This window comes from Zootoca vivipara, chromosome 1, assembly GCF_963506605.1.
Source record: "Zootoca vivipara chromosome 1, rZooViv1.1, whole genome shotgun sequence".
NCBI classification, from domain to species: Eukaryota; Metazoa; Chordata; class Lepidosauria; order Squamata; family Lacertidae; genus Zootoca; species Zootoca vivipara.
In genome coordinates, this window is record NC_083276.1 from 40,852,075 (window position 1) to 40,876,337 (window position 24,263).

The window sequence follows — 24,263 nt, forward strand, 5'->3', positions numbered from 1 at the left end:
AGCTAGATTTCTTCATTTACTATAAAATATCACACTCCATAGGAATAGGCAATTAACCTACCCAATATTAATCTGATCTAATTTATAGTAAGGTCTGTTACTCTCATCAGCATGTTGGATGTAAGTAAAGTCTTCCCTCTCCTCAGATCCTAAGTGAGTTTCTTTTCTAGCATAAAAACTAAAATTTTACCAGTCAGTGGGACATTGTTAATACAAATGATGAGCCAGTCAGTGGCCAGCAAAGCTTTTCATTCCAAAGACTTGCTCTTAAACCATGGACAGCAAGGGGAAAATAGGGCAAATCATCTTTGCAGATTAACTTGTTTATAGAATTCTTTGCAAAGAAATGAAATGATTCTGGAGAAAATTGCATAACTGCAGTATCAATCGTGCGCAGAGCACCACAGAAAGATTGTTGAACTTAAAAGTAGAAATCTACCAAATGGAACTTCTGCCTACTAACTAGAATAACATTTATAATTGTGGCAGGGATTTCAAGTAATAGAGTCAGAATCTGCCATACCTCCCAACAAGACCTCAAAATGTGTAATCAGCTCCCCTGGCAGGAAGAACACATAAATAAATTTGTACATTGGCAATAAGGATACTTGAGAATTGAACTTTTTGGCCTTAAAAGCAAAGAGCTATTCAGGTTAAGTTGTCCAGACCTTAAAAAATCCAGCCAATGTATGTCATTTCTATCTTAGGCAAGTCATTTTCTTTCAGAATAACTCAGCTCACAGGTTGGTTGCAAAGTGAAAATGTTGCTCTGAGTGACTTGGCCAAACAGAAAAATAAACATGTTTAGAGCTGAAGGCAGAGGGCTGTTGAACCACTTCAGCAACCCACAATTAAGCAACAAGTAACGTAGAACCCATATCTGTTGCAAGGGGCAAGTCATAAATGTCAGTTTACAAGTAAGTTCACAGTCTTACCTATCCAGAGCAATGGCAGGAAAGCTAAGGATGGTCACTGAGCAGAAGACTTTGTGCAAGAACTTTATGATCTTACAGAAGACCATGGTGTAGATCCACCAGCAGCAATGTGGACTGGCACCGAGGACTATGTCAAAAGGCAAACAGACTAGGCTGGCACAGATCCCAGAGCAGGCCATGTTCTTAATAAATCGGTTGGTTACCGACTTAAAAACTGACATCCTGCATGTTGACCACAAGACCATGAGGTTTCCTGGACGAAGGGAAACAAAATTAAACATGAAAGATTCTCTCTCTCTCTCTCTCTCTCACACACACACACACACACTAGGCACACCCATATAAACACACAGATTTATATATTAAAATATTTGAATAAGATTAGAGCATAAAATTTATTCACTTATACAGGCTCTTTCTTAAATGGTCATTGTTTCTAGCTTCCTTACCATTTTTTTTTATTTTTAATGTAGTTCTAATTGTTCTTAACCACCTTGAGTGGTGCAAAAGCACTAACTAGAAGGACAGGCTTAATTTTTTTTTGACGTAAGTAAATACATAAATTCAGATGCTCTGTAATCATCCTCCCACAGTTTTCATTTGCAATGTGGAATGGTAGTTTCAGTTGCATGGACTTCATGTTTCCATTCCAGTGAAGTGTGGGACATAGGTCCACTACTCTTGCCACTAGCAGCCATCCAGCTACAAGGCAAGAGTGAAGCTGGAGCTAACTATGGGATAGTTTATAACACCATATCAATACTGACTAATTAATGCATGGCCCTCAACAGTTGTAATTTCCAAGCATTTTGGGGCCCGAAAGTTCCTAACATAGCTTGTTAAACTGAATTTATTTTTTTCATTGAATTCTAATGTACATGACTATGATAAATATCAGGATCAGTGCTATTTTTATACAAAATGGGGTGCCGGAACTCACCATGAACACCTCCCTTGTTCTCTTATAATGGCAATGGTGAGGTGCTGGAACTGAGTTCTGGTGAGTTCTGGCTGAGAAAAAATCCCTGTTTGGTATTAAGGGTGGGGCACAATGAGTCAGAAAGGCTGCCCAATGTTCAAGGTGCCTCGGAATTACTTTGGCTATTCAAATCTTTACTGTACTAGGATCTTCTTCTGTGTGGGTGGTTATAGAAGTGGTTGGAATGGTGGCAGGATTTATCAGCTCTGCGATATTGACACTATCAGACTTCACAGCATCTTAAAAACAAACACTACTTATTTTTCATAGCGCAGAAGGCTTACTATCAATTAGTCAAAACATATTTCAACACCAATAAACTGTGAAAGAAGCTATGGCTGAAAAGCAGTTTTAAATAACTGAACAATACTGGGTTTTCCCCCTAGAGGCAATTCACATACTGTAGTCATAAACTGGATTTTTTCCCCCTAGTGCACGCAGCAATATCTTTTGAGCTGAATGTAATGTGCACATGTTGAACTGACTGTTGATCACTTTCTGCATACAACAAGAGTAAGCAGGAATCCTATATGCACAATGGAAACTATGAATTGTAGTAGTAAATTCACACACAGAAAAGGTGTGCATTGCAAGCATGTGAGAGGAGGTTGTTGGGTCATGATAGCTAGTCCTGATCCCAATGCACACAGTCCCATTGGCTGCATGTTCATATTGTGGCTCATACTGAAATAAGGCCAATTATGGTAATGTGAACCACATAGTTTTCTGCAGAGGACAGCCACTTTTGTGTTTGTGAGCTGTGGGCCCTCAGTTTTTTCATTATTAACATTTTGTTTCCATGAGATCCTAAGGGATGAAGTGTGGTTTAAAAGCATATTCAATCAATCAGTGGTGATGTTGTAAGCTTAACATTTTACTGAAATATTTCCTCAAGAAACCATGTCCTTATGACTATCTCTCCAATCCTATACACTGCAGATAGTTCTTTATTTGGCTCTGTGCATAAATCAATGTTAAAGCAACACAATTTTCAGTACACAACACTTACATCCCCCTGCCCTATAGACACCTCCCCCCATAGCTTTTGGGAGTTAATGTTCAAATCTAACAAGGTAAACATACTGTACATCCAAAATCCATGGCATTTATTGCTAAACAAAAATCTCTGTTTCTACCATAACCCTTATTGTAATGTTCCATTACACAGATATGTTTTCATATCTTCAGCCAGACACAGTCTTCATCCGTCAAAGTCATCCACTACAGAAGATTACTGTGATTTCCCCCCCATTAATATAGCAGTAAGCAAACTATTACCCAAAATGCATGCAGTACTAAGTGTAAGTAAGTTGCATTAATCCATGTTCCATTAAGTCCTGAATGCATACTGCTGTCTCTCACTTCTCTAGATGAAGGAGAGAGGGTGGTGTGAGATAAGACATTGCCTTGGGCTCTGCCCACCACAGGCATGTGGCTCCCAGAAGGTTGCCCAAAAGGGCACGTGGCCCTCAGAATAAAAAAGGTTCCCTACACCTGACTTAAGGAACACCACTGCATTCCAGGCTGTTTCCAAACAAATTGCTGGTGGCGTCTTTGGACCTGGAGACATCTTCTACAATATAAAAAGCTACTGATACTCTCATTTTTTTCTCTTTTTTTTTTTACTGGAACTGCAGTGCTGGATGGGGGTGGGGCAGTTAAGCCTTCCGTCACCAAGTCAATTTCTACAAAAAATCCCCCACCCCATGACAATTAGCTTAGTGAAGGGGAGTAACAATTGCCACCAATGCCATTTTCCACATGATTCTGGCTGAGGGTTAAACCTCATGTTCCTGTATGCTGGGGTCCTGATGAACATCTTGCTCCCCCCGCCCCGTTAAAATGTGCCTAGTTTTAACTTTTAAAATCCCAATAAGCTTGCTAATTAGACAATAAAATGACATTGAGTGTAATCTAGAGGCAATTTGGCATTTCCCCTCAATAACATCTCTTTTCTGGTCCAGATTCTGTTGCCAGTCAACTTAGAATAATGTCGACAATTAACAACTGGCACGGATCATTTTTTTGAAAAGTCTCTACTACCCTGACTCAAAGTGCATTCAATAGGCTCCCCTCTGTGAACCTGCAAAGTTAATTTGTTTTGTACCAATCCTTACAAGAAAACCCCAAAGAATTCCACATTCCAACTACTGAATTAGAAGAGGCTTATTAACACCCACTCCAACTTCTGCCAGGTTCCCCTTTTGCTGGCACACAGCATTGTGCTGTGACTCAACGGGGTTCTTGTTTACATTGATGTGGGTCGAGTTCAACTTGCCTTTTGTCCTATGAGTCACATTAATCCAATATTCTTCCTCTATTTCTGACCCATAGTGGTACAATTTACTCGAGTATGTTTTCCATCTCTTATGTGTACAGTACTGCAACTATATTATCTGTGACTTGTAATATTGAATCGCTGTCTCCTGAAATAATTGGATACTGTATGTTCACTGCTCCCATTACCTTTTTACCTCGTTCCACAGAGTTAAGATACAATGAGCTGTTAAGTTTATTCTATAACAGATATTATTCACTTAAAGCTGATTCATGTGTTTACATTTTTGTGATAATATCCTTGAATAGTGGTTTTGCCAGATCCTTTTCACGTGAGCAAGCGGTTCATACGTTTCCCTGAAAACTTCCTCCTCTGGAAATTGTTACCATGTCAGAGGGGTTTATTTGATGTGATCACTAATGATTTTCATTCTGGAATGTTGTTTCAGAGACATCTATCTAAATGTGAAAATGAGATGCTGTAATCTCACAACTTTACCATCTCAAATAAGCACACCAAATGTGAAAGCAAAGTGATGAAGACACCATAACTTAGTTCACATGTCACACTAAGCCAAAACATGGCTTAAGCAAACACATGGGCTTCAGGATCTTAGATCACAGCTGACTCGCTTCACCCTGGTCATTTTGCTGCTGCATCAGGCTGAACTAAGCCATTGTTTGGAATACACTTGTGATCTGAACTCAGTTTAAATAGAGATTATTCGCATCATTTTTATAACTGCATAACACAAATATCTTATTAAGTTTATACCTTGCTTGTGCTGTTTCTGTTTACAAGCTGCACTCTCCATGTACTAATAAAGATTTGAAATTACTTGGTACCAATTAACAGCCTACTGGGTGAGATGTTCTTTTAAGCCAAGGCACCTGCATACAAATTTTCCGCTTCATCACATAGGAGATTATCTATAAAGCAAAGAGTTTTTCTTATGAAATGACCTCTTATCTGCAAAGACCACTATACTAAAAAAAGAGGGGGAGGCATTTGGGCAACATCCATCCAAAGTCAAGCACATGCATTTCGATTGTAGATACATGCAGTCCAGTGTATATGTATCCATAGCAACATAGGAAGTTGCCTGATACCAAATCAGACCATTGGTTAGCGGCAGATTTAGGGCATCCCGACTGGTTCCACCACACTGGGCACCGAGCCTAGGGGACACTGCAGGGCAACATTACTATGAAATAGTGAATAAAGGAGGTGAGAGGCGGGGGCGCACACCAAATTTTGGGCTCACAAAGGGTGCCACTGACATTTGAAAGACCAAAGTCCGCCCCTGCATTGGTTCATCTGGGTAAAAGGTAAAGGACCCTGGATGGATAAGTCCAGTCAAAGGCGACTGGGGTTGTGATGCTCATCTCACTTTCAGGCCGAGGGAGCTTTCTGGGTCATGTGGCCAGCATGACTTAACCACTTCTGGTGCAACGGAACACCATGAGCGCACGGAAACGCCATTTACCTTCCTGCCGCAGTGGTACCTATGTATCTACTTGCACTGCTGTGCTTTCGAACTGCTAGGTTGGCATGAGCTGGGACAGAGCAACGGAAGCTCACCCTGTCACAGGGATTCGAACCGCTGACCTTCTAAACAGCAAGCCCAAGAGGTTCAGTGGTTTAGACCACAGCGCCACCCACGTCCCTATTGGTTCATCTAGCTCAGTATTGTCTGCACTGAGTGGCAGCAGTTCTCCAGGATTTCTAGCAGGGGTCCCTCCCAGCCATACCTGGAGACGCCAGAATTGAACCCGGGACATTCTGCATGCAAACAGGCCCGGCTCTAGGTAGACCCCCGGTGGCGCAGGGCACCATGGCACTGGCCCGCCAGAAAGGCGCCGCGAGCTGCGCCCGCCCGCTGGCCGGCTGATCCCCCGCGGGTCCGCCGCGCAGCTGCGCCTGTGGGAGCCGCGCTGCGCGCCGCACCCACCCGCCCACCGCGCTGGGAAACGGGACGGGAGGGCGCCAGAGAGATCGCGCTGTGCCTGCCCGCCCGCCCACCGCTGCGCCCACCCGCCCACCGCGCTGGGAAATGGGGCGGGAGGGCGCCGGAGAGATCCGGCGCACCACAGCGGCAGGGGCGTTTAAGACGGCCCTGCATGCAAAGCATGTGCTCTCCCTCTGAGCCACGGTACTTCCTATACGAAGAATGAGAGAATATGAGAAGCTGCCATATATGGAGTCATATCATTTTCCAGATAGCTCAGTATTGTCTACACCAAATGACCATTCCTTCTCCAAGGTTTCAGGCTTCCTAGCCCTACAGGAAGATGTCTGGGATTGAACCGAGACCTTCTGCATGCAAAGCAGATGCTCTACCAGTAAACTGCATCCCTCCCAGATAAAAATAACTGCAGTGTTAAGCATGGGCTTGCCTCTCCTGTTGAAAGAAATGGGAATTAAAGTGATTAAGTTTGGATGGATCAGGTCCATTCTGAATTGTCAAATCAAGCTCCTCCAATATTATTTCCTCTTTTTCTCCAAAACTGTCTAATTCTCACCCATTAGCATCAAGTTTTATTCTCTTTAGGAGCACAAACAACACAGGCTGCTACTCACAGTTTCCATGGCAACAACAACTGCGTGAAAGCAAAAATCATTTCCTTGGTCAGATCACAGACTTTGTGAGTCATTTATTTCTGTTTTACACCTAACTCAGCAAGTGAAAAACTAGTGCCAATTCTGAAGAAAACTGACTGCCCTCCCCCCCCAAAAAATGTCACACTAATTGAACAGCAAAACAAAAGCTGTAAACTTTTGAAGAATATGTGATATCTTGTTTTAAAATATCCTGGCTAGTGTCCTTAAAACTGCTTGATTCCAACCCTCCCCCCCACACTTATATGAAGGATTATTTAAACTTGAAATATCTAAGCATATTGCATTTGTGATCTCAGCAGAAAGATATCAGACCTGTGTCAATTCTCTGATTTCATGCTGTTTTTGTAACAGGATTATTTTTGCAGTTCCTGGGAACAAAAATGGTTTCCAAAGGATGCTGTTGAATCAAAGAATACATACTGTGAGGTGAAAGACATGCTGAGCTACCATAAGCTGAACATGTGTCAGACATCAATGCACTTGGGGGGGGGGGGAGATAACTAAATGATATCTATCCTTAACATTAAAAACCACAAAATGGAGAGGATACCCATCGATTGTAAAATAAATGGGGGGAACTACACTGTACATAAATCTTCCTGAGAGTAATAATACAAAACAATTCAGTAAAAGAACATAATTTATTTTATTTTATGACATTTATATCCCACCTTTCCTCGAAGGAGCTCAAGGTGGTATACATACTACTGTTCCCCATTTTATCCTCACAACAACCCTGTGAGGTAGGTTAGGCTGAGAGGCAGGGACTGGTCCATCCCCCCCCCCCGTGCGCTTCATGTTTGAGTGAGGATACAAACCCTGGTCTTGCAGGTCCTAGTGAGGCACTGTGACCACTAAACCACCACTGGTTTAATGTGATGATAATAATAATAATAATAATAATAATAATAATAATAATAATAATAATAATAATAATTTTTTATTATTTATACCCCGTCCATCTGGCTGGGTTTCCCCAGCCACTCTGGGCGGCTTCCAACCAAATATTAAAAACAATACAGCATCAAACATTAGAAACTAATTCCCTAAACAGTTGTCTTTTAAAAGTAAAATAGCTGCTTATTGCCTTGACATCTGCTGGGAGAGCGTTCCACAGGGCGGGTGCCACTATCAAGAAGGCCTGGTTCCCTGAAACCTCATTTCTCGCAATGAGGGAACCGCCAGAAGGCCCTCGGCGCTGGATCTAAGTGTCTGGGCTGAATGATGGGGGTGGAGACGCTCCTTCAGGTATACAGGACCAAGGCTGTTTAGGGCTTTAAAGGTCAGTACCAACACTTTTAATTGTGCTCGGAAATGTACTGGGAGCCAGGACCGGTGTTATGTGGTCCCAGCGGCCACTCCCAGTCACCAGTCTAGCTGCCGCATTCTGGATTAATTGCAGTTTCCCGGTCACCTTCAAAGGTACATAGAGCACATCGCAGTAGTCCAAGCAGGAGATAACCAGAGCATGCACCACTCTGGCGAGACAGTCTGCGGGCAGGTAGGGTCTCAGCCTGCGTACCAGATGGAGCTGGTAGACAGCCGCCCTGGACACAGAATTAACCTGCGCCTCCATGGACAGCTGTGAGTCCAAAATGACTCCCAGGCTGCGCACCTAGTCCTTCAGGGGCACAGTTACCCCATTCAGGACCAGGGAGTCCCCCACACCCACCCACCCCATCCCCCAAAAACAGTACTTAAAGCATCCTATTATCCTTTCTATTCGATGTAATATGATAGCGCTATACAGGAAGAATATCTGTTTTGTAAGAGCAGCTTCAGGCTCCTTAAGAAATGTTGGCAGAACTGAATTCACAGTCACTTCTGCATTCTTCATAATATTTGAAGGGGAACTTAGACATCTCCTTCTGAGATGCAGGAGCTCCCCAGCACAGTGAGGAAGATGATCTGCTTCAGACATCAGACAGAAATGCTGCAAGACAAATGTAGTTGTGATAGAAGCTGTTGAATCTTCCTTTAATGTCCAAAGCGGCTTATTCTGGATTATACCTTATTCTGGATTGTGTAATTGATGTTTTAATGTTTTAATGTAAACCGATACGAGATTCCCCCCCCCCCCGAAAAATATGAAGCACTTTTGTTTGAGAACTGCGGGCATTGAATGAAGAAAGAAAGAAAGAAAGAAAGAAAGAAAGAAAGAAAGAAAGAAAGAAAGAAAGAAAGAAAGAAAGAAAGAAAGAAAGAAAACACAGAGTTCTGCTCAGAGATACTGTGAAGCTGTATATTACATTACTGCTATCAAATGCTACAGGTTATTATAAGCCAAGCAGTGCAGCTACCATCCCATACCTGCAGCCTACAATACAAGAACAGTTTGATCATTTGATAATCTCACTGTACAGACTGGCCCTCATGTAATGTGTACGAACAATATATTATCTAATAACTATGTAATTACATATCAGGAGAATTGATATTGACACAAGCAAAAACTTCACTGGTGCAAATAATCAAAGATAGCTAGCTGAAAGTAAACGTTTAATTAGGAAATGAGACAGTAAGAGTTTTGCAAATTAATCCAATTAGACAAATCATATACTAAGTCCATTTTCACATGAGACCTAAAAAGCACATCTGAGCGTCTCTTGCGTGCTGGAGAAACCAAAAGCTAACTTGCAACCACTTTGTTCTGGAAGGAGAGTGTTGCATGGGATTAACTTTAATTAAACTTGCTTGTGTTTCAATTGCTTTCTGCTCTAGCTGTCTGATCTGCTGGATTTGAAAGGGCTGCTTCCTCTGAATTGCTGTGCAGCAAAAAAACAATATGATCACTGTAATAGTTATACAGCATATCAAATGATGTTACTGCAATAGTTACCGAAAAGTCCAAGAAATGATTGCAGAAAGTATACAATGTCGATTATTACTGCATATCTTTGATTGACAGCTAACTAAGCGTCTGAGAGTAAAATCGTGCATATTTGTTAATGAGCCTCCAGCAGATAATTTTCTGCCTACAAATATCTGAAGATCTACTGACTTATAGCTGACATTTATTAGTCTTTATGGTAGCTTTCACCAACCTGGTACCCTCCAGATGTTATGGACCACATATTGTTATTAAATTTGTGTACTTCCCTTCATCCGAAGATCAAAGGGCGATTCACAACATAAAACTACACGAGAACACAAAATACATAATAAAAGAAACAAACAAAAAATAATCCCCCTCTCACAAACACATTTAAGAGGCCATATAATGGTCAATCAGTCAAATGCCTGGTTGTAAAGAAACATTTTTGCGTCGCACCTAAATATCGGTAATGAAAGTGCCAGGCAAGCCTTCCTGTGGCCTTCCTATAGCTAATGGGAACTGTAGCCTGAAATATCCAGAAGGCATCAGGTTGCTGAAGTCTGCTTTAAGGCAGCAGACTAATCATGGCTATTCCACTGGAAATACTTGGAAAGAGTTTCAGTTAAAAAGAAATGAGATTTTCATTTTTAGCCTTTTTGTAAATATAGATGTCAGACTCATGCACTGTATACATCAGATCCTACACTTTGTCGAAGGGAAACTCCCCACCGGAATAGAAATCATATACTGTATCGAACAGATGGAAAGCTCTTCAATCTGAGCAGGCTGAAAGCAAAGAGTAAGGTTACTGTAACTTCCGTCATAGAGCTTCAGTATGCTGATGACAATGTAGAGTGTGCACGCTCAGAGGATGACCTCCAAACCATCCTAAATATCTTTGCAGAAGCTTACGGAAAGCTTGGCCTATCACTCAACATCCAAAAAACCAAAGTGCTGCACCAACAAGTACAAAATAACCCCTCTGCAGAGCCACAAATCCAACTCAATGGTGTAACGTTGGAAATGTTAATCACTTCTCCTACCTAGGCAGTTACGGTATCTTTCCACAAGGGTGAACATTATTGCCGAAATCCAGCATCGCCTGAGCTCTGTGAGAGCAGCATTCTCCCGATTGAAGTGCAGGGAAACCAAAATGCTTGCTTACAAAGCTATTGTACTACCAACCTTACTATATGCTTGTGAAACATGGACTACTTATAAATGCCATCTCCAACTCCTCGAAAGATTCCATCAATGGTGTCTCCGAAAAATTTTACACATCACTGGGAAGACAGGCAAACTAATATCAGTGTACTGGAAGAAGCAAAGATCACCAGTGTTGAAGCAATGATTCTTCAACACCAACTTCGTTGGACTGGTCATGTTGTGTGAATGCCTGATGATCGTCTTCCAAAGCAACTACTCTATACCAAACTTAAAAATGGAAAGCGTAATGCTGGTGGTCAACAAAAGAGGTTTAAAGACTGTCTCAAGGCAAATCTAAAAAAAAATGTAGTATAAACACTGACAACTAGGAAACACTGGCCTGCGAGTGCTCCAGTTGGAGAACAGCCTTTACCAAAGATGTCATGGGCTTTGAAGACACTCGAACTCAGGACGGAAGGGAGAAACATGCTAAGAGGAAGGCACGCTTGGCAAATCCACACCGTGATCAACTCCCGCCCGGAAACCAATGTCCCCACTATGGAAGGACGTGTGGATCCAGAATTGGCCTCCACGGTCACTTACGGACTCATTGTTAAAACCGTGTTTACGGAAGACAATCTTACTCAGCTACAAGTGATTGCCAAAGAAGACGCATCAGATCCCAAGTTCAGTCCTCAGCACCCTCAGTTAAGAGGATCTCAGGCAGTAAGACTGGGAAATGACCTTAGGGCAGCCTTCACCAACCTGGCACCCTTCAGAAGTTTGGGACTACAACTCCCATTACCTCCAGCCAGCAACTAGCAACTTGTGCCTCAGGACTATGCACTTGTTTAGGAAAGGTTGTAAAGTCAATGCCCAACATATGCAGGCACCAAGGAACACCAACACAAGGGGAGAGAGGGCTGAAAAAGTGTGACTCTGTTACTGCACCATGCACTCACTTGACAAGATTTAGCTAAATCTGAATATAGGCGTGGCACATATATCTTCAGCACCCGCACTGAGTTGAATTCTGTTCAAATTTTTCATACTGAGCTTCAGCAGCTCCCCTGATCCTTATATAACCAAAATGCCCTCTTAAAAAGGGGGGAGGATTTTTGTGTCAGATTATTTCTTCCCATTCTGTGTAATCAAATACCCAAGTCTTATCAACTTCCTTTTACTGTATACGGGACTTGACTTTTCCATATTTTCCTCCTATAAGGGGACATGTTTTAACTAACTGATGCCAATTAAGATCATTCCAGTGCCTGCATTCCACTTTGCTTATTAAAAACTGGCTTGGAAAGTGACACACAGGCTTCACCTACAAAAATGGCAGCCCTGCTGATTACTTCACATAAAAGCTTTGCCATTAAAAACAGCATGCAGATAACATAACCTGTTAGTGAAATGCGTATGTATGCATATCAAGATGAAATCTATTTCAGGGTAAGTTTTGTTTATTTTTCTCCTTTTCTCTCTTTACTTTGTTATCTTATTCAAGATGAAGAGATACCTTTCATTTAGTTCATGTTGCTAGGAAACAGAACATCATGTTGGAGAACAAATGCCAACAACAGAATCAAATAATCCCCCCCCGCCCCTATGCACACCTACACACCTGCCCAGAGTTTGCATTACTTCCCAATATTTCTTCTAATCACAAACAACAGAACGGAGATTAAAGCAGGAAAGGACAATGGCCCCAATTCAGTGAACAGTGACCTATGCATGGTTTCTGCATATGGCTTACTTATGCTGCACTGCACATAAAGGACTACTGCTGTGTGGCCCACAGCAGCATGAATACACCTAATATAGTACTTGGAGTGCCATTCATGTTAAGAGCAACTGCCCTTAGATCCAAACTGGGGCCCAGTAGGCTTGGAGTGTCTCCTTGCCAATTAGATTTTGCTGCAGCAGTGTAGTATTGAGCAGCCACAGGGTTTTGCATGGAATATGCTAACATTCTGAAGGAAATCAGCCCTGAGTGCTCACTGGAAGGACAGATCGTGAAGCTGAGGCTCCAATACTTTGGCCACGACTAAACGACTAAACAACAATGCTAACATCCAAAGAGATTCATTCATTTGGACCATAGAATTCTAGCATGGACATCAGGGTGAGGTGTGTTGAAACCGTAGAATTATGCAATTTTTTAAAAAAAAAATAGAGGTAGAAGACTGGATTTCTCACAGTGAAATGCTAAGCATTTTTACTCAGAAGTAAATTCCTCTAAATTCAGTGGAACTTACTATTGAGCCTGTTGTTATTGTGTTAATGGCTGCACCTTAAGAACCAAAATCAGATCTACCCCCTTACCCCAATACCCAAGCATAGAAATTTAGTACACATCATAAAGAATATGTGCACATTTTCTACTTCATTCAAGATGTTATCTCCAGGAAATATTAGCTCTGTCCGTCTCCCCTACGCATTCTGTGCACAGACATAATTAAATTTGATTTGCACTTTAAATGTCTGAATTATATGAACTAGGAAGCTGAATTTCCATGGCTAAGGTACATAATTTCTTAGCAAAGTTTCATATTTCATCAGACACCATTAAGCAATAACCACATAGCAAAAGTCAACAACAGCCCCAATCACAATGTCAAAACTATTGTGTGGCAGTGGTAGGAAGAAGGAAACCAAGGGACATCCACCATGCGGTTTAGAACTGGAAACCATAGAGGGAAATTGATTTCAAAAGCGTAGAACTCCATGCAAAGTCAAATCAGTCTGAACAGATTGATTCATTGCCCATTAGCAGTGATAATGGAGAAAAGGCAGTGAAGCACAAAACAGGCAACACAGTTGAACTCATTGTCGCTAATACTACTATGGGCCAAGTGGAACAGATTGTATAATTGAGGGCAGAAGTATACATCAGGTTGGATCTGCATGGGGATGTGGCAAAAAAAAGGTCTTTCCATTGCACGTGGTCCCTGAACCTACTGTAACGTCTGCAAGTATGCAGCTGCCCACTTATTAAGCCATGAGTCTCTACATACCTCTATGTCCCAACTGTTCCTGGGAATGTGGACTGGGGAAATTCTCAAGTTGAAGCAAGTTGTTTTGCAAGTCATGCAGCAAATGAAATATGCTCCACTGCTGAGACACAAATCACCCCCAAAGCAAGTGTATATTGAGCAATCGTCCCGATTTGTTTTCACAAAATGTGCACAGAGGATAGATGACATCACCATCAAGTGATGGTTATCCTGCATTTTCCACTGTAGTTTTCTGTTACTTTTCCTCCTACAGAAGGTTGGGGGTGATACAAGAGCACTCTTTAGTTATTTGCTATATACTGCACTATCTCAGCGGCACAGCATCTGCTTTACAAGCAGACGGTCTCAGATTAAATCCATAGCATCACTAGGCAGGAAGAGACTCTCTGTCTAAACATCTGGAAAGCTACTGCCAGTCAGCATGGACAAGACTGAGCTAAATGGACTCAGTATAAGGCAGCTTCCTATGTCCCTAAATGTTCATCAATTAATGAGACAGTTTGCAAATATCTCATAGCAAATTTCCACCCATAAACCAGTTTTGGCAAGCTTCAGAGCAGATTATTCACATCAATAATTCATGCCAGCATTTGATATCCTTCTAAACAGTGCAGTTTATTATGGCAAAAATGATTCATATAGGCAGCTAATACAAATCCAATTTGCCTTTATCTATATAGTCCTGTTCCGAAATGGGAATAACAGTGCCCTATGTGGCAGATTTCTTTTGAGGATAAATGAGGAAGTCGAATATTGTTCTATGCCATCAGTCTGATTTCCATGAGGTTAAGAGAAATTTGTTGTTGTTGTTGTTGTTTAGTCGTTTAGTCGTTTAGTCGTTTAGTCGTGTCCGACTCTTCGTGACTCCATGGACCATAGCACGCCAGGCACTCCTGTCTTCCACTGCCTCCCGCAGTTTGGTCAAACTCATGTTCGTAGCTTCGAGAAAACTGTCCAACCATCTCGTCTTCTGTCGTCCCCTTCTCCTAGTGCCCTCATTCTTTCCCAACATCAGGGTCTTTTCCAGGGAGTCTTCTCTTCTCATGAGGTGGCCAAAGTATTGGAGCCTCAGCTTCACGATCTGTCCTTCCAGTGAGCACTCAGGGCTGATTTCCTTCAGAATGGATAGGTTTGATCTTCTTGCAGTCCGTGGGACTCTCAAGAGTCTCCTCCACCGTAAATTAAATGTACATCATAATGGGCAATGCTTTCAGAGGCAGTGAGATCAATCCATAATCTTTACAATTCTCAGTGATGCTTTTTTTTGATGCTCTGTTTTGAGAAAGCACTCTGCTATCATTTAGAGCTCCCTATTGACTACTAAAATGTGGTATTTGTGACTGCTGCCTGCCATACATTGTCTCTGCAAGGATCCTGTATTACACTGTGGTTAAGACTCATTACACATAATTTGCTGCATGCAAAAGGCACAGAAAACAAACAAAATGTCCTAAAGGTTAAAGCAGTGGTTTTCAAGCAGTGTACCGTGGCACCCTGGGGTGCCTTGAATGATGGTCAGGGATGCCGCAGGCAACACTGGTCTCCATTCCTCTTTCCTTCCCTCCCTCCTCTGATACCCTTTCATGTCTCTGCCTCCCAAATGCTTGCATGGCTGTTAGTTGCAACAGCCCTGGCTATGGTGCCTCTGGGGCCGGCCAGGGGGTGCTGGTTGCCAGGAGCTGAGATAGCCTCTGAGTAAGCAAGCAAGTGCTTGAGGAAGCCCAGCCAGCCAGTTAGCCAGCCTTTGCTGTTGGGAATGGACAGATAAGTCGGAGACCGGGCAGGCAGGCAAGCAGACTCTGCATTGGCCTTTCTTATGCTTTCTGTGTGTAAGGCCTGCCTAGGAGCTGAGTGCCCAGTGCTGAAGGAGAGCTTTTCTGCCATGCAGGCCCAGTAGCACCCAATGCCCAACGTAAGGTGCTAGCCTCACATTCACCTTTGGCCAGTCTCTGTTGGGTAACTAAGGCTGGGAACTTCCTCTTCCCAGGCCCCAGACCTTAGGAGGCATCTCTCTTTGGGGCAGGGATGACAATTCAGTCATCAGGGGCGGCGGCGGCTGCCCAGAGGACTCCCAAGGAGAGGGGAGAGGAGAGGAGGCTGGGGAAAAACTCCACAAGGGAGGGTTTTCAAAAAGGGTGGGAGGCTGCCAGCTCTGCAGGCAAGGGGTGTCATAACGGGGCTCTTGAGCCCCCCAGGGGTGCCACAGAAAGACTGCAGCTGGTCAAGGGAGCCGTGGACTCAAAAAGGTTGAAAACCTCTGCGTTAAAGGACAACAACGTTAAGAGGGTCAGCACGCCATGCCATTTGAAGGAGATTAGTATTTTGCAATCTTTTCTACATTTTGCGTAGCCTAGTAAGGCTGGACAGTTGCCCTGAGCAGTCCTTGGAAGTTTGATGGGTTGACTGATCTGAGTCCCTGACATGGCACAATCTGCAATCCCCACTGCTCAGCAAACTAATGGTGAATGAAGGATTGCAGAGCTGAGCAACAGATTCCCACGAGGGGGCATGGTGTGCTATCTGAATGCAATGTTTCACTTCATCCAGGCAGGAGGACCCTGCTCAGGGCTCATCCACACTCAATTTGTCCTGTGATTTCTAGGAGTCCGAGGGGGTTTTCTTTTGTCCCCCCACTTTGCCCAGGAAAACCCGCTATCAGCTTTTCTGTGATTTAATTTTTGTTCTGATTCAGCAGTAAGCAGTGAGTTTTCTTGGGAAAAGCCGTGGGACAAAAGAGAAACCGATAAATCGCAGGACAAATGGACACAACTCGAGTCCCTTGAGCATTTGGGTGGAATTTCTACTAGCCAAACTAAATACAGTGGTACCTTGGTTTGCATACGTCTTGGTTTGCATACATTTTCGATTAGAAACACGTCAAACCCAGAAGTGCGTGTCCCGGTTTGCAACCTTTTTTTTTTGGATTACAACCCTTTTTTTATTATTACAAACAAAATTTTTTGGGAGGCCTCACTGGTGAAAGCGCGCCTTGGGTTACAACCTATTTTGGTTTACAAACAGACCTCTGGAACAGATTATGGTTGTAAACCAAGGTACCACTGTACAACATAGGAGATCCATAATTAGGATCTCACCTAATCTAATTTTCCTGATCTAAATCCCCACCCACCCCATTGCTGTTTGACCTGCATACTGGTACCATGCAAATACAAACCCAAAGAGTGCTCACCGATGCTTCCTCGTCACCCTGGAAAAAAGCGACAGGGTTTTACCCTGGGCCATTGTTGTTCAATGTCTTTATAAACAGCTTGAACTGAGGAATTAAGGGGATGCTCATCAAATTTGCAGACAACACCAAACTGAGAAGGATAGCTAATACCTCCAAAGATAGATTCAGGATTCAGACTGAAGAACAGGGTCCAAACTAACAAAATGAATTTCAGCAGAGGCAAATGTAAGGTTCTGTACTTACACGGGTATAATCAGATGCACAAATATAGGATGAGGGACACCTGGCTTGACAGCAGTACATATATGTAAAAGTTATCTAGGAGTCTTTGTAGAGACCACACACTTAACATAAGTCAACAGTATGGTGCAGAAGCAAAAAAAAAAAGTGAATGCAATTCTAAGCTGCATCAACAGAAGTATAATGTCTCCATCAAAGAGAAGTAATAGTACATCTCTATTCTGCCTTGGTCAGACCTCACCTGGAGTACTGTGTCCAGTTCTGGACACTGCAGTTTAAGAAGAATATTGACAAGCTGGAACATGTGTAGAGGAGAGTAACTAAGATGATAAAGGGTCTGGAAACCAAGCCTTATGAAGAACAGTTGAGGGAGCTGAGTATGTTTACCCTGGAGAAAAGAAGACAGAACCGTCTTTAAATATCTGAAGGGTTGTCACACAATTGACATCCCAATTTAGTATTTTTTAATTGGAAGCAATTCCCATAGCTTCTGAAATAACATACATATAAGTGCTTTGGAAGACAGTTTGAAATTCTCACAAGAAACGCCCAAGCTCCATTTCTTTATCGGAGAAACTAGTTTTCACACAAAAATAGCCTCTGGCAAGAAAAACTATATGGCCTCAGGTATCACAGCTGTTGTCACTGAAAGTGAAAACCAAAATATGTCAACTGCGGCTTAAGTAAGGTATCTGTCACCAGTTTTTCTCAACTGAGACAAGACTATGCTAACCAGCATAGATTATTTCATTCTGGGCCTCTATCTTTGTCATGCTCAGTAGAAATCTGTTACACTGGAAACAAGGCTAGGAATACAACTGGAAGAAATGCTTAAGTTGCCAGATATTAAAAATCACACAGAAGATTCAAAGCCTGTAGCTGGGTATTCGGATGATTTGATGGATTATTTTTACAATTGTTTCTGACTATGGACAGAAAGTCAAATCAGTACTGTATTGTGAAATTCTAGGGGTGTTGCTAGATCACAATGCTGAAGCCTGAGCTGACAGAATTCCCACCAGGGTCTGGACTCTAAAGCAGCCGTCCCCAATCTGATGCCCTCCAGCTCTGTTTTGGACTGCTGGGACCATTAGGTGTTGGAATCCAGAACTGCTGGAGAGCACCAGTTTGGAAAAGGCTCTTGTAGACCTAGCAACCCTATACCCCTCCCTGGCTCTTCCTCCCCTGGCCTCTTCCTTCCTGCCAATTGCGTACAGGCCACCCTGTCTATAGGCGCAACATGGAGTTTTGCTCCGGTCACACTTTCTCCTTTCCGTCTCCTTCTTTCAACTTCATGTCCCCACCCCAGTAAGTCTCTGCTTTTCGGGCCACTGCAAACTTTATCCAGTAACCTGTGTCACCCACTCCAAAGCACACAACCCCACCTTTACCTTACCCAGGGCTGGCCCTACCATTGGACAGAGAGACGTCATCTCAGGCAGCCGGTTTTCAGTTTCATGAAAGGGCAGCAAATGATTTTTTAAAAATTGCTGTACTCCCAGGAAGAGGCAGTTGTAGGATTTCTTCCTTGGGTTCCAAAATAACTTGGCCAGCATTGGTACTTTGCATGTCCCTTGGCTGGGAGTGAACATGATTCAGGCAGCAAAGCATTTGGGACCAGCCCTGAGCACTGTGATGAGCCCCTTCTCTCCTTGGTCTCAGCTGCCTCCTGTCTCCTCTGCCCTTTTCTGCAACCCTCTTCCACCTACCCATCCTTCCTCAGGCATCCAGACAAAGTTAGTTTGCTCAGTTAATATGGGGAATATAAATATAGCACTGCAGTTGCATTTTGGTGTTTCCCGTTTATTTGTTTTTGTATTTTTCAATATCCTTGGGTAGGGGGGGAGAAGTCTCACTTTGAAAACACAGTTGTAGCACCACTGTTTATATAGACCTACAGAAGGCTTATGAGTTACCTGGCAAAAGGAAGCGGTACCTCTCTCTGCACTGCTTGCCTTAATTTCAAAGCAGCTCCTGCTTCCCTTGCCTGTTTCCATTAGCTGTTTCCTGGGCAAAGTCTTCAAACAGCAGTGTTGATTCAAAAGGAAATAGCTGGTATGGGGGGAGCAACCTAGGTTATTTCTCCCACATATGATTTTTACAGAGTTGGGGCAATATGCAATACACTCATTCCATTAAGACAAGTATTTCAGGTTCTGCATTGATATCTCCCCCCTCTCCTGTGTGTGCACCCTGCTCCCCACCCCAAATTTGCTCCAGAGGGTTGAGGGGAAGCCCAGTACAGATCTAGGGGACATTTGGGGGGAGAAGAGAAGATATCCTGTTGCACAGGTGGAGATCCAGGTTACCTAGTGCTATTCTGGATATAACCCATAGATATAACCCAGGCATCCCCAAACTGCGGCCCTCCAGATGTTTTGGCCTACAACTCCCATGATCCCTAGCTAACAGGACCAGTGGTTGGGGGAGATGGGAATTGTAGTCCAAAACATCTGGAGGGCCGAAGTTTGGGGGTGCCTGATATAACCCATAGGCTCCAGGGGCAATATGAGGGCAGAGCAGGAGAGTTATGTAACCTGGGCCTCATCCTCAAGGAGGACTCAAATTGAGACACTTGTTACTTTTTAGGCATTTGATAAGTTTTACAATTTGTTTTTTTGTGCATTTGACCAAAATGTGACTTCAGCTACAGAAGCATTTCTTAAATAAATAAGAATTTCAAAAGATGTGTTTTTCTGGGTGCCTTAGTTTTTGTTTTGTTTTGTCATCACTTTTATTTTAACTGTGGCTCGGGAACTCAAAAGCTGGAAATGGCCCAGACCTTCTCAGCTCATAGCTTAGGTTTCCAACTACTACACTACTAGAGGTCAACAAACAATATATCTGTGTGGCTGTTTCCTGATATATCAGGAAGAACAATTACATTCCTAGCCATCTTGCCTCCGTTCTTCATTCTTGATAATTCTGTATTTTGGCCAGCTCCATTCCTGGACTTCCAGCAATGTACATAGTACAGACTAAATGCCTACTTCCTTCTCTTTTCCTCTTTTAGTCATATTCCTGCATCTTCATATCCCATGACTGCCCCACAGTGGTGTTAATGATTACCATGCGTAATCCAGAAGCACATACCGTAGTTATTACTGCATTAGACACTGACACATAATTCTTATATACATGGCATTAAATTCTGCACATTTTTATTGTGTAAGGAGGTTCTTTCTTGGCCATCCTTTCATTAATGAGTGAATACAATTCAGAAGTGCCTTTCAATAGAATATTGAAGAAGACATCTCTGGTGAAGCACATGAGGAAAGTGTTCCCATAGCAACAGAAAGCCAGAAAAGATCACAGAATTCCATTCTTTAACCCCCACTTCCTTTAGATTGTCTTTCACATAGTGGATCGGCCCATGGCTGAAAAAGGTTGCTGACCCCTGGACTAGAAGGCCCTTGGGGTACCTTCCAACTCTACAATTCTATGATTCCATTAATGTAGTATTCAGTACAGATTATGCCAGAGAGTTCAGAGTGGAATTCTATATCAATGTGACTGTCTTGAACAAAGTGAGGGAGAAAACTATTCAACCCTCTAGATATAAAATTACGGCAAAATACATAGCTGGTCTCGGGTCTTGTTCTCAGTACAGGAACCAGAAGTTCAATAAAAAGGAAACAGAGCCAGAACACTTGCTCACATCTTGCATTCAGGGCCCCATTAATTAGCTAATCCTTTGAATAAACCAATCATTTAGCAAAATGAATGGCGATTATTGGAAACAGCAACATAATAAGTCAACTAAAATGAGAAATTCTAGATGAGAGTTCACAACAGTCTCTTGCAGCAAATCCAGCACTACCTTTTGGCACATGAATGACTTACAAATTTATTGTGGCGTGACCTTTCGTTGGCAAGAGCCTGCGTCATCAGATGAAGAAAGCTTGCAGGACAACAAATTTGTTTGTCTTTTTAAGACGCCGCACGATTTTCTTGTGTGACGTTATGCTCGAAAACCAATATGACCCTTGACCAATGTGAGCCTTGCAATGGTCTCAGGGCAACCAGAATATTTAGTACAGCCTGCAATCATTCACCACCTCAATGTGCCCTTTTGCAGATTAATGGTATAAAACTCTGATAATGTCTCTTTCTTGCCTGGGTCAAGAACAGAGAGGGTTCTGTGAGTATGTGTAAAAACTATCCTAACCTACAAAGGTAAAATTTACATTAACTGCACCACTCACTGCCTCTAGCCCTGGCATGCGGCCCCAAAAATATTGCCCGGGGGGGGGGGAAACATAAGAAGAGCCTGCTGGATCAGGCCAATGACCCATCTAGTCCAGCATCCTACCATCACAGTGGTTAAGCAAATGCCTGTGGGAAATCCTCAAGCACAATCCAAGTACAAGCACAGTCTCCTCTCCTATAGCTTACGGTTACCAGATTTTTTCCAATGAAACCGGGGACACTTTTAAACTTCAGTCGAATTCAGTGGATTTTTTCAGGGGACTGATTTGTAAATCTGGGGACTGTCCCTGGGAAACGGGGACGTCTGGTAACCTTAGAAATAGTTGTTCAGAAGTATTACTGCCTCCCACCATGGAGGCAGTAGCCATTTATTTCATTTATCCTCCAAGAATCCGTCCAATTCTCTTATTAAGCCATCCAAAATGGTAGCCATCACTGCCTCCTGTGGGAGCAAGTTCCCCAGTTTAACTATGTGCTACGTGAAAAAGTACTTTTATTTTATCTGTCTTGAATCTTCTAGCATTCAGCTTCATTGGAAGTCCACGAGTTCTAGTGTTGTGAAAGAGAGAGAGAAAACTTTTCTGAATCTACTTTCTCCATGCCATGCTAAATTTCTATCATGTCACCTCTGATGTGCCTTTTCTCTAAACTAAAAAAATCCCAAATGCCATAAGCTTTCCTCGTAACAGAATTGCTCTGAGCCCTTGATCATTTTTGTTACTCTTTTCTAAAGCTTTTCCATCTCTACAATTGCCCAAAAGGAAACACAAACCCTGGTAAGCACGCCTGGTACCCCTGGAATCATGCTCAGAGATTGGGGTGGTGTGTAACAATATTAAGGAATCCAACTTATACAGTACAGTGAACTTTTGGGTTGCGAACGCAGCAAACCCGGAAGTGTATACTTCCGGGTTGCGAATGTGCACGCATGCACAGAAGTGCTCTGCACACCGTGCACATGTGCAGAAGTGCTCTATCACGCCATGCGCGTGCACAGACACAGTGCCTCTAGATGTGGGACTTTTCAGGTACGTACGGACCCCCAGAATGAATTAAGTTTGTATCCGGAGGGTCCACTGTACCAGTCAGTACAACATTTTTTAATAAATTCACAATCCACAATATTTATTTTGGTTTGAAAATCTGTGAAAACTCCAAATAACTGCATTTGAGAATACAGTGGTACCTCAACTTACGAAGGCGACCTGTTCCGCGGCGCTCTTCGTAAGTCGAAACCTTCGGATGTCAAAGAGTCCATTTTGTGCATGCACGAAGCGCGATTTTTCGCTTTGCGCATGCGCAGAACGCGCAAGCCGCGCAGAATGTGCGCGCAGCGGAAATACTTCCGGGTTTGCCGACTTCAGAAGTCGAAACCTTCGGAAGTCGAGGCATTCGTAAGTCGAGGTACCACTGTAAAAAAAGGTTTGGATGTTTGCATAAACTTACACCTTAAATAAAAAAGTAAATACAATGGTTTACTCCAAATATTACCTTAAAACAAAGAAACTGCAGCATTCTTCAGCAGCCACTTCAACTAATCTACAACATCCACAGCATTTTAAAATGTTCATGGGGAGGAGGGAGGTCATTATTCAGCAAGAGATCTCCATATACCAAAATAGGTGTTCCCAAGTGGCTCACACATGTTTATGCAATTTAAATATGCAGAAGGGTGGCGCTGCATGGAGAGAAAAATGGGACTCAATACCTAAGGGTGTGTCTAGGATGCTCCTGCAGAGCATACATATTGCTAAACACATTATCAGTACAGTCAATTATAAACACTCATGGGGGCTTGGGGCGGGTGGAAATTCCAGCCACCCACTTTCCCCTGACCTCATAAGAGATCATCAGAGCCACATATATGTTCATTGGGGAAGATCACCTTAAAGCAAGAGTCAGTCTGCTGCTGCCCATAAATTTCTCTCTAGTGGAGCTATAGTACATGGGACTGGTGTAGCAGATTGACTTTGAACTGGGATTCTCCTGTTGAAACCACAGTTCACCAATGAAGCTGACTGGGGTAGTCTCGAGAAGCCATTATCCCTCAACCTACATCCCTCCAAAAGTACCAAAAAGTACTGGACTTGCAAAGATTTAGGCTGTAACTCTACACAACGTTAGCCTGCTTAAATCCCACTGCCTTTGAGAGAACTTAAAAAGTTGAATTGTACAACTGTAGGCCTTACCCATTGTTTTACCCATTATGTTTCTTATTCCAGTGAAAACATTCAAACCCATTTTTGCACAACCTTACGGGGGGGGGGGGAGAGAGAGAGACAGGGTTGAGGTTCAACAAGCTATTTTGGACAACGAAAAGTAGAGCATTTTTTAAAATGTGAATGTGCACTTATATAATTGTCCCAAACATTATCACAATAAAGCAGGCATGTCAAACCTGCGGCCCTCCAGATGTTTTGGACTACAATTCCCATCTTCCCCAACCACTGGTCCTGCTAGCTAGGGATCATGGGAGTTGTAGGCCAAAACATCTGGAGGGCCGCAGGTTTGACATGCCTGCAATAAAGTATTCCTTTGTACTGAAGAACCAAGAGCACACAAACAAATTTCTTCTTCGGTTTGAGTTCTTAAAAAAAATATTCTAAAAAACCTACACATGTGCTTACAAGGCTGTGAAGGAAAACTGACACATATTCAATCAATACCAACTTTTCACACACCTAAAGTTTACTACTATTGTTATATATTTATTATACCTCGGCATTTTTCCCTGATGGGACTCAAGGCGGCTGAAAGTGGAGCACCCAATGTTTTTATCTTAAGAGATAATGCAACGAAGCTGAATTGTCCTGCCTGCTGGTTTGCTAAAGG

General features: G+C 42.8%; 1 protein-coding gene across 1 annotated transcript in view; it reads right to left on the reverse strand.

The window, feature by feature from the left end:
* Window positions 1-24,263, reverse strand: part of GPR176 (G protein-coupled receptor 176) — a 28,872-nt gene that overhangs the window by 3,563 nt on the left and 1,046 nt on the right. Inside the window, exon 2 of the mRNA XM_035119243.2 lies at window positions 936-1,188. Within this exon, the coding sequence (XP_034975134.1) occupies window positions 936-1,188 (253 nt within the window). The remainder of the gene's footprint in view (window positions 1-935; window positions 1,189-24,263) is intronic.